The sequence below is a fragment of the Benincasa hispida genome, chromosome 1 (assembly GCF_027475165.1).
Source record: "Benincasa hispida cultivar pf3 chromosome 1, pf3_genome.v1.1, whole genome shotgun sequence".
NCBI lineage: Eukaryota > Viridiplantae > Streptophyta > Magnoliopsida > Cucurbitales > Cucurbitaceae > Benincasa > Benincasa hispida.
Window position 1 is genome coordinate 50,053,674 of NC_143478.1, and position 15,312 is coordinate 50,068,985.

The 15,312-nt window shown below is 38.0% G+C and overlaps 2 protein-coding genes across 3 annotated transcripts; one reads left to right on the forward strand and one right to left on the reverse strand.

The window, feature by feature from the left end:
- The first annotated feature begins 1,053 nt into the window (after positions 1-1,053).
- LOC120080934 (uncharacterized) lies at positions 1,054-4,255 on the forward strand. The gene is made up of 9 exons (XM_039035624.2): positions 1,054-1,376; positions 1,888-1,913; positions 2,136-2,220; positions 2,363-2,572; positions 2,980-3,102; positions 3,179-3,236; positions 3,331-3,404; positions 3,798-3,886; positions 3,966-4,255. Exons 1-9 carry the CDS (start codon positions 1,269-1,271, stop codon positions 4,033-4,035), a joined length of 843 nt encoding a protein of 280 aa, XP_038891552.1. The 5' UTR covers positions 1,054-1,268; the 3' UTR covers positions 4,036-4,255.
- A 99-nt stretch (positions 4,256-4,354) lies between these two features.
- LOC120080945 (Myb domain protein) lies at positions 4,355-14,177 on the reverse strand. 2 transcript variants are annotated; one of them, XM_039035633.2, is made up of 4 exons: positions 13,974-14,177; positions 11,424-11,531; positions 5,209-5,273; positions 4,355-5,053 (listed from the first exon to the last, which is right to left on the reverse strand). In XM_039035633.2, exons 1-4 carry the CDS (start codon positions 14,061-14,063, stop codon positions 4,906-4,908), a joined length of 411 nt encoding a protein of 136 aa, XP_038891561.1. In that variant the 5' UTR covers positions 14,064-14,177; the 3' UTR covers positions 4,355-4,905. The 2 variants fall into 2 exon arrangements, with proteins under 2 accessions (XP_038891561.1, XP_090172196.1); XM_090316070.1 differs by having other exon boundaries at positions 5,214-5,304; positions 13,974-14,161.
- Between the last annotated feature and the right edge of the window lie 1,135 nt (positions 14,178-15,312).

The window sequence follows — 15,312 nt, forward strand, 5'->3', positions numbered from 1 at the left end:
CTTTAAATATTGATGGGGTTGAGTTGATTATTTCACCAACTCACCCCAACTCACCCTATTTTTTTTTTTTTCCTTAAACTACCTTTTAAAAAATATTTTTAGTTTTTAACTTTATTTTTAAAGGGCAATCGAAAGAAAAGATATTTTTTCTATTTTGTTTTTATTTTTTTTAATTTCATTAAAAAGATGAAGAAAAAAAAAGCTTTAAAATTGACTCGGATCAAATATAATATCAACATTGATCTCTTTTCAGTTAATAGTGTTACAAAGAAAGATTAACTATTTTGCAGTCAGATTTTATATAAACTATTTGTATAGGATATATCACTCACATGTCTACACATAAACGACTTGAATCAAATCGTTTGTAACGTTTACAACATTTGTAGTACTTACAAAGTGAGCCACGTGCATGGTGTTATCAGAATAAGATACCAAAAAATATAAATTTAGCTAATTTTAAATATATATGTAAAATATATAGCTTTATTTTTACACTTCTAATGTTATACACCTCAGGGTTGGGTTGGCAACGGGACTGAGGTGGGGAGGGTCCCCCGTTCCCGACCCCTGGGGGAAATTCCCCCTCCCCCATCCCTGCCTTCGGCAGAGATTCCCGTCGGAGAAACGAGGTCCCCACGGGCTCCATTCCCCATGGGGAATCCCCTGCTAATTCTCTGCGGGAATCCTTTATTAGATCACTACGGGGATTTTCCATTTTTTTCTTTTAATTTTTTAAATTTGTACTTGACTTTTGGGCTTAAATTTAGAATTTATATATTCAATATTTGGCTCACAAAATTATAAGTCTATAGTATAGATTTATTTTATATATTATAAATATATATTTATAAAATATTAAAAATATAAATATATAAAATCAAGGTCAACATTAATCGGGGTTGGGGCGGGGACGCCCTGGACGGGACCCTGAAAAAAAATTTCACTTTGACCCATCTCCAATCAAACAAAAGATTCTCCACCCTGATTGGGGTGGGGCTCCGGGACCCAACCCTGGGAAATTTTACCAACCCTGAGTCAATATTGGAACGATCATGGAAAATTTTGTAATTTTTCTTATTTCTCTTGGAGCATGTCCTTCGCAAAAAACACCATACCCCTCACATAATTAAAAGAAATTACAATTCTTCCCCTGATATTTCCAGAATTAAGAAGTGGCCCTCACTGTCTTCGGAGTTTTTCAAGTTTCCACTTCAAATCGGTTGCGTTCAATTCCGCTCGACGCTCGTGGAGGTTCCATTTCATCGATGATGGGAAGGCGATCCGTATGGGTTGCACTTCTCGTCTTTTATCTTCTTCTTTCTTTGCGACCCCACACAGTTTCTTCCGTTCTTCCTCTTCAAGCATTGAATCAGGTGCTTATTTTTCGCTTATGAATTCAACTCCCTCTGTTAGATTCAAATTTTGCGAGATGGGTCTCCATTAATCCATCTTCAAGAAGCGTATTTTCATTGTTTGATTTCGTAAAAGAGCGATCGATTATTCTTTAAATACTCTAGAGTTTGATTTGGCTTCCTCACCACTTTGTCTATTTAACTAGATAATTTATTGTAGAGTGTTCCCAATGTTTTTTCATGAGGTCTCATGAAAATTTGTTGATGGGGTTCTGTAAATTCATCTGGGAATCGAACTATTTGAAGTTTTCTTAACCAATCGTTATATTTTCGATCTCTTTTTATGTTCTGTTCCACTGGAATTGTCTGTTAAAACTAAAAAAAAAGTGAGGCGAAATCAACTAATCACTTCTCTGCATAGTTCTGAGTTCATGTTTGTTTCATTTTCTTACTTTTTATGGTTGATTGCAATTTATTACTGGAGGAGCATCATTCTATGCATGACCTTCTTCTTTGTTGTCATTTTCCCTAGGGTTTCAAAGATTCTGCCAGTGAAAGGTAATTTTTTTGTTTCTTTACATAGGCAGCAACTGATTATCTCCACCCCCTCCCTCTTTCTAGTTTTTAGTACTGGTCTTAATGTGTTTAGACAGACCTAAAGTTCAGAACCTTACAGTCAACACAATAGCTTATTCCAAGTAGATGCTATCTCTTGTGTATTTTCCTTTCTGTTATGATGATAATAAATTTAAATTTTTGGGCTTTGGAGTTGATGTTCAGTACTCCGAAGCAGGATTGGAACAATGCTCATGAGGTTCATTGCTCGAGAGAAAGGAGTAGGGCGGCGTGGAAAATAATTGAGGAGGTATCCATTCAACACTCTGATGGAGTTTCTTTATAATTAATTAATTGTTGATTGCTTGACATGCTTGACATGCTTGACATGCTTGGTATGTATGATGTGATACTTTATTGAACTAAATTGGAATGTTTCTATCTCGATGCAGTATCTAATGCCCTTTGTGGAAAAAAAGAAATACAAGATTTCTTCTAAGTGTAGGCTTCACCCTGATAATGACATGTTCAGAGATCAAGAACAGCACAAGAGTCATCTAGATTTTAATGACTGGAAGTGTGGATATTGTAGAAAAAGATTCTACGAAGAAAAGTATCTCGACCAGCACTTTGACAATAGACACTATAATTTGCTAAATGTGGTAAGTTGCCGTTCATGATTCAATTTCCAACAGTAGTGACAATAGTTAGTTTGTTATATAAGATCATTATAGAACGTTCCTATTAAATTGTGGGCTTCCATTAGTTCAGTTATCTAGTCAATTATCTTGGAGAAGTGGATATAACACGAGACTCAAGCTACAATATGATTAGGCTTCTTGCGAACATAAACATATCTTAGTGGTTAAGTCATTTGCTCCTTCCCCTGAGGAAGGTTTAAATCCCCACCTCCACATTAGTTTAGGCTTCTTTTTAGATATCAGATGGCTTGCATGATCCTTTCTTCCTTGTACTTCAGGAGCATCTCTCTTAGACACTGGAAAAAGCATTGTTTGCCTCAGTTTTAGCTGATATAGCACTTTGATTATCTCGGTCATGTTTAATCCAGAGTCGAAGCAGGTGCTTGGCAGATCTTTGTGGTGCATTGCACTGTGACCATGTGATAGATACAGTATCCCAGAAAAGTAAATGCAATCCTGCTGCTGCTGCAAGAAATAAACATATGTGTGAGGTGACATCAGAAGATTTCCTGCAGATTTCTTCTTTATTTCCTCATAATTCACCACATGATTGTTAATTCATTGCAGGGCCTTGCTGACAGCTGTTTTCCTGTCGATGAGGGAGCTTCGGCTAGCCATCTTCACGGTAGCTTCAGGAATTTTCACTCCCCCCATTTGACAACTTTCACTACTTTTATCATTTATCTAATGAAACACTTATGGTGTTATTCAAATGGTAGAATTCTTCTTGCGCCAATTCTGTGATGCACACACATGTAGCGGAAAGCCAAAACCATTCTCCAGAGGTCGACAGGTAAGTCGTTTCATTGTAAATTTGCATACACATGTAAAGCTCCTTTTGATCTGTTTCTTATGGTACATGATGCAAGTATGTTGAGCAATATTCAAAATATGGGGTTGTTAACTCTGATTTTGACTGACCATTGATACATTTATATCATAATATCATCATGCCTTTATGTTGGCAATGAACGATATCACATAGAACGTATAGTAACTGTAATGCATTTTAAGTTCATCTAGTCGTTTTGTATTCTAACAGTCAGCAGGAAAACAGTTCAAACCATAATGCACGTTCTGGATGAACGTGTAATGCATATTTGTATTTCCTTTTTTCCCTCGTGTACTACTATAAACCTCTGATGAAATTTCATTTTGTCAAATGCATTCTTCACTGTGGTTGCAGGTTAGGAAGAATGTGTTCTACATTGTTATTTCGGTTTTGACTGTCCTTTTTGTGCTGTTTTTCTATGTCTTCATTTACTTGTATAAGAGGTATCTTTCCTTCAACTACCTTCATTCGTATGATCATAAAATCTTCAACTTCGATTTGACGGTCGCAATCATCTCCCAGGGGAATGAGAACTCGACCACAGGTGCTGAAGCGTCTCTCGCAAAGTGGAAGAAAGAAAAAACCTTCATAGATAGAACCTTTTGCCCTTTCAGTAATAACAATATGTTGATTTATTTTCAACTCATTTTTTAGAGGGAGTGAAAGGGCAAATCTTGTTCTTTTAATCAGTTTTCCTTCATCTGTACCTATAGAAGTCTTAATACAGATTCAACTCCTAGAGAGGAATGAGATTTTTTGTATCATAACATTTGTTCGAGAAATATAACCATTTCATGAAGGTTAACTTGTTACTGATGGTCCATCCATTATTTTGCATATCATCATTATTTCGTCTCTAAATAAATAATATTGACAAGCAAGATATTTTAGTGATTTAAAATAACCAAAACTGATACAATGATCTTATAATTGATCGTTGCTTTAACTTAATATCGTGTGTACATACCACTTAATCCACCTCAGCGTAACAAAGTAATTAGCCTTCGACTAATAAATAATCATGTAACATCATCAGTAATGAAAAATGCTAGTGATAGAGACAAGAAGATATCTCATGGGCATAATTAAACCATCTAAATATAAGTCCTAATTTGTAGTTTAACTTGATTCATAAGATAATCTTGCGAGGAGTTACAGCAACATGTCTATTTCCACGCTCAGGTTCAGCCTAAGAGGTCATTTGATGCATATAGCTTATAGGTAAGATTTGAAGCAGAAGACTTGGAAAATTCTTTCTGTTGCCTAGTACAACAATTGAATCTTTTTCATCAGCCAGTGCTGATGAGACGACTTGGTCTTCTTTTATCTTCCAGGTCCCTGCTAAATAGCAACAAATCCCATCTAATCATTACAAGATTCGCTAAGGAGCTTGTCGGTTGACTCAAACACTCATGATTATCTAATATACGATGCTCATGGCCGGAGACAGTTGATTTCTTCATCATTTTCTCTTTGGTGGATCTCGGCTCAGCCCATGCTTCTTTAGTGTTTTAACATAATTTCTCAAGAGTGTAAATTTGTTGCTCCCGAGGTGATAGAAATAATCCCACGAATAAATCCCAGTTCTATGCAAATCATCAAAAAGGATCCTAGCAAATTGCAGCAAATATGTTTAGATTCTTGAAAAGGCATACTATCCATACTTATACTTTGTGTTTGATCTAAGATTTCAATTCTTCCACAAGTCAATACCAAAAGATTGGTAGAATTCAGAAACAAATATGTTAGAGTGATTTCAAAGTACCTTACCCCATAGTTCCCAACTGGTTCGGCAGACATGATACAGACATGACGTCGTCCAGAAATTACCTGGTTTGAAACATGCATTTAGTAGTTGAATCTGATAAAAGAAAAGCAGTCAAAACTCTAGATGATATTGATAAATCAGTAGAAACATTGGGTTGTGAGAATGTGGCTAAACATTGAATCGTACAGATGATATCTCTATAAACCAATTGAGTCTGAATATCTTACACAGTGAAATTGTTTACAGTTAGTCCTAAACTGATGTAAAGTATGAGTGTTTGAACCAATTTACATATAAATCAACTTTATGAGATTAGTTTGACATTACAATATTTAATGCTATAAAAGTTGTATGACATATTGGTCGTAATATGGTATGACTTTAGAATGGTGAAAAGTTGATGTCTCATGGGTTGGCTTAGTATTCGTGACCAATGGAAAATGTAAAGGGCTCAAAGAGAATTAGTCGAAAACATAGTACAGTAGCCATGTATCTAGTTTTCTTAGAAACTAAATATAGTAGAATTAGACCATTGTCCAATAAATTTAGTCAAAGTGCAAGCCACAAATATTAAAAGGGAGTGTTTCATTTTAAAAGCCCTGCTCTTATAAATCATCCCACTACCCAATTTGGCTTATTTGATCATTTGATCAGCCAATGAGGAATTGGTCAAATTTTTAGATAGAGAGATAAATGAAACTATTGAAATAAAGGGTAGAAAAAAGAAGACAAGTTTACGTGAAAAATCCTAGATAAGGGAGAAAAAACCACGATAGAAGATTTTCTTATTTTTTACACATTGACTTACCACAGATACAATATATAAATAGACTTAAGGCAAACCCTAATACAGTAGAGAGATATAAAAAGACTAAAACGCCCTTAGGACAAATACAACATTTTCAACACTCCCCCTCAAGTTGGGGCGTATATGTCAATAAGACCCAACTTGCTAACACACGTATTGAAGTTTTGCCTTAGTAACCCTTTAGTGAGAATATCAACAACTTGTTGACTAAAAGGAATGTAGGGAATGCAAATATTGCTGCTATCCAACCTTTCTTTAATGAAGTGTCTATTGATCTCCACATATTTAGTTCTATCATGTTGCACAGGGTTGTTGGTTATACTTATAGTTGCCTTGTTATCACAATAGAGTTTCATCGGTGCGTCACTGTCTTGCTGAAGATCAGACAAGACCTTCAACCACATTTCTTCACATATTTCCAGACTCATAGCCTTGTATTCTGCTTCAACACTGCTTCTAGCAACCACTCCCTGTTTCTTACTCTGCCAAGTCACGAGATTACCCCACACAAAAGTACAATATCCTGAAGTTGATTTTCTGTCAGTAACAGACCCTGCCCAATCAGAATTAGTGTAAGCTTCAATGCATCTCCTGTCATGTTTCCTGAACATTAGACCCTTTCCTGGAGTAGATTTCAAATACCTTAGGATTCGAGCAACAACTTCCATATGTTTTTCGTAAGGTGCCTGCATAAACTGACTAACCATACTAACAACATAGGATATATCCAGTCCAGTATGAGACAAATAAATCAACTTTCCTAGCAAACGTTGATACCTTTCTTTATTGACAGGAATTCCATCGGCTGAGTCTCCTAGCTTAGCGTTGACTTCAACAGGGGTATCGGTAGGTAACCAATCATATCTGTTTCTCTCAACAAATCAAGGGTATACTTCTGTTGAGCCACAGATATTCCTTCTCTCGATCTTGTCACCTCCATTCCAAGAAAATATCTTAAACTCCTGAGATCTTTAATCTCAAATTCACTTGCCATTCTCTGTTTTAGTTTGCCACCTTCCCTGATGTAGACTTCTTTGTGAATAGGGTATGATCTGAGTGTCCTTGAATGAAACTTTGGGACTTAACAAAGGTGGTGAATTTGTCAAACCAAGCTCGCGGAGACTGTTTCAAACCATATAGGGATTTCCTAAGTTTGCAAAGTTGAGAACCAAATTGAGCTTCAAACCCAGGAGAAGGATTCAAACCTCTTCCTCTGATTCACCATTCAAGAATGCATTCTTCACATCAAGTTGGTGGAGAGGCCAATTTTTGTTAACAACCACGAGAGAAGAACCCGATCGTGTTCAGTTTTGCCACTAGAGAGAGTTTCTGAGTAATCAATCCCATACATCTGAGTAAATCCTTTAGCAACCAATCTCGCTTTGTATATATCAAGTGTTCCATCAGACTTATACTTAACAATGAATACCCATTTGCACCCAACAATTTTATGTCCTTTAGGGAGAGCCACAAGATCCCACATCTTATTCGTCTCAAGAGCTTTCATCTCATCCATAACTGCTGCCTTCCATTCCGAAATTTCCATGGCCATATGCACATTAGTTGGTATTGTTACAGTATCCAGGTTAGTAATGAAGGCTCTAAACCCAGAAGACAAGTTACTGTAAGACAAGAAACTATGCATGGAATACTTGGTACATGACTTGGTCCCTTTCTGCAACGCAATGGGCATATCAAGAGTGACATCATACTCTCTTGCTTTACCTAACTCATTAATATTAGGCCAGTGGTCACACCCGTTTATACGTAGCAAGTCCTCATCCTCCTGAATCTCTCCCGATGACCCATTACTATCAGTAGTCGTGGCATTACCTGGAACAACCTCAATAGTTTCACCGCTTTCAATTACATCACCCTCAACACACTTACCAGTATTATCAAGAACAGAGGTATCTTGAACTTGAGTCGGTGCTGGTTCTGATTCATGGATAGTATCTGGCGAAGCAACAGGAGGCGTTATTTCCTTTCTAAGATTCTTCCTGTAGTATATTATCTAGGGCACTTCTTTAGTAGGAAAAACAGTATTATTTGTATCGAGGATAGGTTCAGGAAGAAAACTCATACGAAGAGAATATGTGGACAAGTTAGTCTCTTCACTAATACTCTTCCCCTGAAGAAGACTAACGGGAAAGAAGGGCTTATCCTCAAGGAACGTTACATCCATAGAGACAAAATACTTCCTTGAGGCTGGGTGTAAATATTTATAGCCCCGCTGGTGAAGAGGATACCCGACAAAGACACATTTTTGAGCTCGAGGAGCAAACTTAGTTTGGTGAGGGCCGTGACTGTGGACAAAAGTGGTACAACCAAACACCTATAGAGGGACTTCAGAAATGAGATGTGTGGATAGGTAAGACTTCTTGAAACATTCAAAAGGTGTCTGAAATTTGAGAACTCGGGAGGGCGTTCGATTAATGAGGTGGGGTTGCAGTTAGAACAACATCTCCCCATAAATACGAGGGGAGAGATGCAGGGAGCACGAGGGACCGGGCAACTTCAATGAGGTGATGATTTTTCCGTTTAGCCACCCCATTCTGTAAAGGAGTATACGCACACGAGATTTGATGGACAATACCTTTCGAAGTCAGGAACTCGCATATGGTATTATTAATAAATTCATGGTCATTGTCACTCCGAAGAATAGCAATCTTGGTATTAAACTGCGTTTCTACAGTAGCATAAAATTGTTGAAAAACATACTACATTTTAGACTTATTAGTGATAAGGAACACTCATGTAAGACATGTGTGATCATCAATGAAAGTTACAAAACCACCGCTTTTCGGACAAGGTAGTGATGTTGGAAGGACCCCAGTCATCACTATGAACCAGATGAAATAAGTGGGAAGGTTTGTAGGGCTGAGAAGGGAAGGAAACCCGGGGCTGTTTTGCACGTATACACATCACAAGTTAAAGAGGAAACATCCACACTATGAAATAAATAGGGAAATAAATGTTTCATATATTGAAAGTTTGGATGATCTAAATAGAAATGTCATAACAAATAATCATTTTCAGAAGTTGAAAAAGAGGACAACGAACTAGTCATAGAAAAACTCCTAGAGGCAACATCATCAGAAAGGAAATAGAGGCCCCTGTTATGTCGGACAGTGCCAATCGTCGTCTCCGAGCTCAAGTCCTAAAACAAAGTAGCATTTGGTGAGAAAACAACCTGACAGTTTAAATCCCTGGTAATTTTATTGATAGATAGCAAGTTATAGGATATTTTTGAAACATGTAACACATTCCGTAAGATCAAACCCTGGAAAGGAGAGAAATGACCTTTCCTGCAACAGGAGCAAAGGATCCATCTGCAATCTGAATCCTCTCATTACCAGCACTTGGAAAATATGAGAGGAATCGATTAGATGAGCCAGTCAAATGATCTGCTGCTCTTGAATCCAATATCCAACGGGTCTTTTCCTTCAATAAGAAGACTAAAGGATTGAGGTGTACTTGACTGGACAATCATACCCGACCCCAACAATACTTGGTCATTCTGGTGAGGCACTTGAGGCTGTGATGCTCCAACAGTAGATTTTCTCACAAGTGCTCGGCCAGATTTTAACTTATCGTTCGGAGGGCATCGTCTGCCATTTAGGGGTCGACCATGTAGCTTCCAGCATTGATCCTTAATGTGCCACGGTTTTTTGCAGTGCTCACATATTGGAGGAGACCTGCCATTCTATGTATTACTAACGGACCCAGACGATTTTGCACCAAAAGCTGCAGAGTCAAGAGAGTTAGCACTAGGGTTCATGGTGCTTGATCGATCTTCCTCCAACCGGACTTCCAAACACACTTCCATAAGAGAAGGAATCGGTCTCTGTCCCAGTATCCGACTACGAACTATATCAAACTTGGAGTTCAGACCGGCAAGAAAGTCATAAACACGATCAACCTCCTTAAGTTTTGAATGTTGTACCCCACCACATGGACGGTCCCAGACGATCTCTCAACACAGGTCCATCTCTTGCCATATTAGGGACAACTTGTTGAAATATGAAGTAACATCCATAGTCCCTTACTTGCACTTATGAACCTGTTTACGCAAGGTGTATAACCGTGACGCATTTTGCAATTTAGAGTACAACTTCTGGATGACATCCCAAATATCCCGAGCAGTCGCTGCATATAGTAGGGGTTTACCTATTTCTGGTTCCATACTGGATTAACACTAAGCGAAGTAAGAAGTCTTCTCCTTTCCAAACACACTCTTGAGGATCGCCGGGTCAAGGTCTCGATATCTCACCCATTATATATCCAAATTTGTGACGCCTTTCAAGAGCCATCTTCATAGACTGAGATCAAGAGAAATAATTCTGGCCATTCAACTTTTCCCCTATAATAAAACCTGTAGAATTTCCCATAGATCTAGACAGTATATTAGTTGTAGGTAAAGCAGGGAAAGAAGTTATCGGATTCTTTGAATACATCAGTAGGCCAGAACACAAAACTGAATTTACTGGGTCGGACTGAGGATGTACGGTCGTTCCAAGGGCTGCCCCAAGAGTCGCAATCTGTTGTTGAAGACTAATTAACTATTGTTGAACCGCCATTGGAGACAATCTAGTCGAATCCAAAGTCCCTTGACTAGCCGGTGCATATTGAGGAAGATGAGTGGCTATTGTATTCGGTTGCTGTCCACCCGGAAAATACGAGGATTCACCCATATACGACGTGTCAGATGGTTCCTGATTCGAGTGAAAAGACGTAGGCTGGGACGGAGAGGCTGGCGCAGAAGTACCTCGGCTGGACTGATGCGACTGAGATGCCGCAAAAGGAAGAAGCGCCAGTGCAAGCTGGGTCGATGATCGGGCTGGCGCAGGCTGCGGCTGGAGGAACGCCGACGCGATCTGGGTAGGCGGCGCCGATTGGGCTGGTGCGAGGTGCGGCTGGGTCGGTTGAAGGGACGTTGGCGCGATCTGGGTAGGCGCAATCGGCTGGGACAGCACGCTTGGATACAATGCGACCTACACGCTTGGATACGATGCGATTTGATCAGATGACACACTACTGCTTGGATCTTCCTACGACGGCTGCTGGAATATCGACTGAAGGTACCTGTCGACAGTAGCTTAAACGGCGGTGTCTACGGTGTCGGCTGTGCCTTCGTCAATGACGGCTAAGGTTTCGTCACCCTGCTCTGATATCATATTGAAATAAAGAAGGGTAGAAGAAAGAAGGCAAGTTTACATGGAAAATCCTAGATCAAGGAGAAAAAACCACGATAGTAGATTTTCTTATTTTTCACACACTGAACATACAACATATAAATAGACTAAGGCAAACCATAATACAATAGAGAATTATAAAAAGACTAAAACATCCTTAGGGCAAATACAACATTTTCAACCGAAACTAAATGTTGTTTCTATAGTACCTTTTCACCCCCCATTGACCGGACTTTAGCATCAGCAGCTGGACTATATACTCTCAAGAATTCGGCTGACAAGTTGAACACACTTCCATCTGCAAATTTAACCTCTACCTGAAAGTGAAACAAGTGAACTGCATCATAGTAAACAGTGTATGTGAAAAAGAAAAAACCATATTCACAAACTGAATACTAATAGCACATGACAACATTCAGCAAAATCAACTTCAAGTTATGCTTCTAACCAAATTGTGATGAAAGAACGTGGCAGAGCTTATCTACCCAAGTTTAAATAAGTGAAAAGTACCAAAGCTATGAAAATATAATGTATATTAATTTCCAACAAACTTTATGAGAGACAATCTTTTCAAAATTCCAAAGTATACAAGAGAACATATATGGTTCCGTCCTTGCAAGTTTCCACCTCCCATCGTCTTCTACTTCCCCCTTTGATAGTACAAATCAACCCATTTTTTGAAGCAGACCCTTTCATTGATTATATTGTTGGAATCCATGGCAAAATACCACAAATCTTGTCGGAGTTTGAACACATGGGCACGCCCAAAAGGGTGGCCTTACCTTTACCACTCGCCCAAACCCAAATAGCTATTCCTCCACGCAGCCACACACACCAGCTCCATCAAAACTGCACCATATAGCTATGCAACCATGAAAGGCAATTGAACCACCACCTAACACTCTTACCGAGCTATGTGTCCTTCCCCCCATTCCTAGCAAACATCCCCCTCTATGCCACATGCATTAATCTGTTTCCACATCTCTACAGGCTCTGCAAATCCCACTTTGCCCCCATGAACCCAATCTAATTCTTGGGACACTCACACATTTCTAAAGGGGGTCACATTGCCCTTATTCAAGCAACTTTGGCCAACCTACCTATTTATTATTTATCTCTTCTTCCCACACCCACAAAGATTTTGGCATCCATTGGGGGGATATTTCGAAATGTCTTGTGTGGAAGGGAAATAAATAGAAGGGAGATATACACAATCTTGAATGGGAAAAACCAAGCTCTAAAGGAAGGAGGAGTACAAATCTAGAACAGAAAAATATTTCCTTGTTGGCTAAGTGGATTTCATAAGGAAAAATGTGCCCTTTGGAGGAAGTAGATTGCCTTGAAATATGGCACCTGCCATTTTGACCAGTGGGGGAACAACCACATTAAGCACCTCAAAGGGACCATGGAAATACATTGAGAAGGTCAAAGAAACAGTCTACGACCACATCATCTGCAAGGTGATGAAAGGAGATGGCACCCGGATTTAGTCTGATATTTGGTTAGAAAATAGGGCCCTAAAAGACAATTTTGCCTCTAATTTGCTATCAAACAGAAGAAAGAAGCATTATTGGCTAATTTATGGAATAATCTATTGTTTCAGAAAAAAAGTCCATTAGCTTCTTGAAATTTTTGGTCTTGAAATTTACAAAAGGATGGGGTTTTGTCATCAAAATCCCTCTCCAAGTTATTATCCTCAGCTGGTGATCATGGTAAAAAAGACCTGTATTTTTCCATTTGGAAAGGAAAGTTTCTTAAAAAGGCGAATTTTTTCCTATGGGAACTCAACTACTCATGCCTTAATACTCATGACAAGCTGGAATGAAGGTCTCCATGGATTAATATCTCTCGTAGTTGCTACATTCTTTGCAAAAACGATGAGGAAATACAGTGACCTTTTCATATGGTGTAAACAGGCTAGATTTTTTTGGGAACACATCCTAGGGGCTTTTGGTTGGCAGACGGCCTTCTTCCTTAATGAAAATTGGGATCTTCTCTGTCATGTTCGTTGGGCATCCATTCAAGAAAGAAAACACGATCTTTTGTCTTAGCTTTATTCAGACTTGTGGTCTATATGGCTGGAAAGAAACTCTTGCATCGTCACTGCCAAAGAACAAGAACCTCAATCTCCTCTCGTCAATTACTTATGTATCATTAACTTGTGTAAATTGTGTAGGCCCCTTTTGTAATTATAACTTATCAACCCTTATTGCCCATCAGAATAATTTTCCTGTAATCCAGTGGATTGGATTTCATCATTTTGCAATTTCAATTTATCAATGAAGTGATGCTGTTTCCTAATTAAAAAAATTATAATAAGAAGAAGAAGTCTACAAGTAATTATAATGAAGAAAAATTGCACACCAACAGAACTTGTAACATTGGGGCCACCCAATTCGTGGCTCTGATTTCTTCATGAAATGGGGATATCCTAAATTCAAAACCCATTTGCAAAAGGAACAAATCGGGAAATCAATTCTCTAGTACATAAACTTATTAGAATAATGATCTGCCAAAAAGAAGGCCAGTTATCAATTCCATTTCCTTAACATGATGGAGCTTTCCAGTTTCCAGAAAAGTAAGCAGGAGGAATTGATATTAGCACCCAAAATTGCGATGGAGGATTGCAGAAAGACGAAATAAAATGGGTAGTTGTAATCCAAATCACAAACGAAAACCCAGAAACAAAAAGGCAAGAAGGTGTGCAGAATTGAAATGAGTTGGAAAATTGAAGGAAGATTAGTGGGGAGAAGGCTTACATATTTGGGGGCGCGAAGAGCGAAAGTGGTAATTTGAGGAGCATCGATGGTGGTATGGATCGTCCGGAAAACTCTTTGCAAAGCTAACATGGTTTCTCTGAATATGCACTCCTTCTCTTCCTCTAGCGTCACTGTTGCTTACGCCTCCGTTTTCTTTGGCCGCTCAATCCCCAATATAGTGTGTACCTTTCTTTTATTTAATTCTTATTGATTTACCTTTTCTATTCCCATTCTAATTAGTAATTCCTAATCAATGTCATGGAGATTTTGTAGGCTGTCCAATAAAGTACGAGTGATGTTAACATGGAATGACTCAATTCGAAAAAATAATTAAAATTACCATTATGTTTGTATCATAGAGCACTCCACCACTGTTTGAAATGCATAATTGTATTAGAGATGTCTCATCCATCACGAAATACTGACGCGATTTTCATTTTTAATCATAATATGATAACTATTTCGCAATGAAAGTGACATCCTTAACATAGTAGTGATGACATCAACTAAAGATTAGTTTTTATTGATTTTTTAAGATTAGGTCATTTCTTATTAATGTCTCAAAAAATGGATCATCTGTACAAAAACCTCAATGTCACTTCTAACTTTGCTAGGTTCCTATTCTATGATTATGTGAGATTAAACAATATGTGAAAACGATGTTATTATAAAACATGACTATTTTTCATATGAAATATGTATAACATATGATTGTAGTGATTATAAAGTTTCTAGATCATATAATATGATAAGCACTCGCAATGTTCGTTGGATGCAAAGCTAGAGGTCCTTCTAGGATCTTTGCAAAAACTCACAAAGAAAGCTAATTTAGATCAAACTTAGAATCTATGATGGTCACTCTTAGATTCTAAGATAAACCACTCCAGAATTAACTTGATCAAGACTAATCCAATGAATGGATTTAAACATCAAATCTAAAGCAACATTTGAAAGAAAAGAAACACCAAAGGGGTTGAATAAGTATAAACTTTTTAATATTAATAGTTTGAATTTTCAAGAGCATTACAAGTCATTTTAAAAGCCAAATGGTTGTAGATATGACCAAGAACTCAAAAGTCATTCAAACGCAATCAATTGCAAATTGCAGAAAATAAGACCTAGGAAGTTAAAACTTAATTGCATACTAATTAATAAGTCAAAATGCAAAACTAAAAATGTAGAAAATCACCAAATTGTCTTAAATATCTTCTCTAGAAGGTGGCAAGAATCTCACGTTTGTTAAGGTTTGACATCACGCTTTCCCATGCAGTGCATATTTGACGTCATTCCTTCTTCACAAAATTTGCACACTTTTTTTGACCTTTATGCCATCTTCCTG

Bases quoted from the DNA above. Each gene is read 5' to 3' on its own strand.
- LOC120080945 (XM_039035633.2), bottom strand. From the start codon at position 14,063: ATGTTAGCTTTGCAAAGAGTTTTCCGGACGATCCATACCACCATCGAT. The intron at 5,274-11,423 runs GTACTATAGAAA...GTTTCAAACCAG, and splicing joins GGTCAATGGGGGGTGAAAAG to GTAATTTCTGGACGACGTCA. The intron at 5,054-5,208 runs GTACTTTGAAAT...GCAATTTGCTAG, and splicing joins GTTGGGAACTATGGGGTAAG to GATCCTTTTTGATGATTTGC.
- LOC120080934 (XM_039035624.2), top strand. From the start codon at position 1,269: ATGATGGGAAGGCGATCCGTATGGGTTGCACTTCTCGTCTTTTATCTT. The intron at 2,573-2,979 runs GTAAGTTGCCGT...TGTTTAATCCAG, and splicing joins ACTATAATTTGCTAAATGTG to AGTCGAAGCAGGTGCTTGGC. The intron at 3,405-3,797 runs GTAAGTCGTTTC...CTGTGGTTGCAG, and splicing joins CATTCTCCAGAGGTCGACAG to GTTAGGAAGAATGTGTTCTA.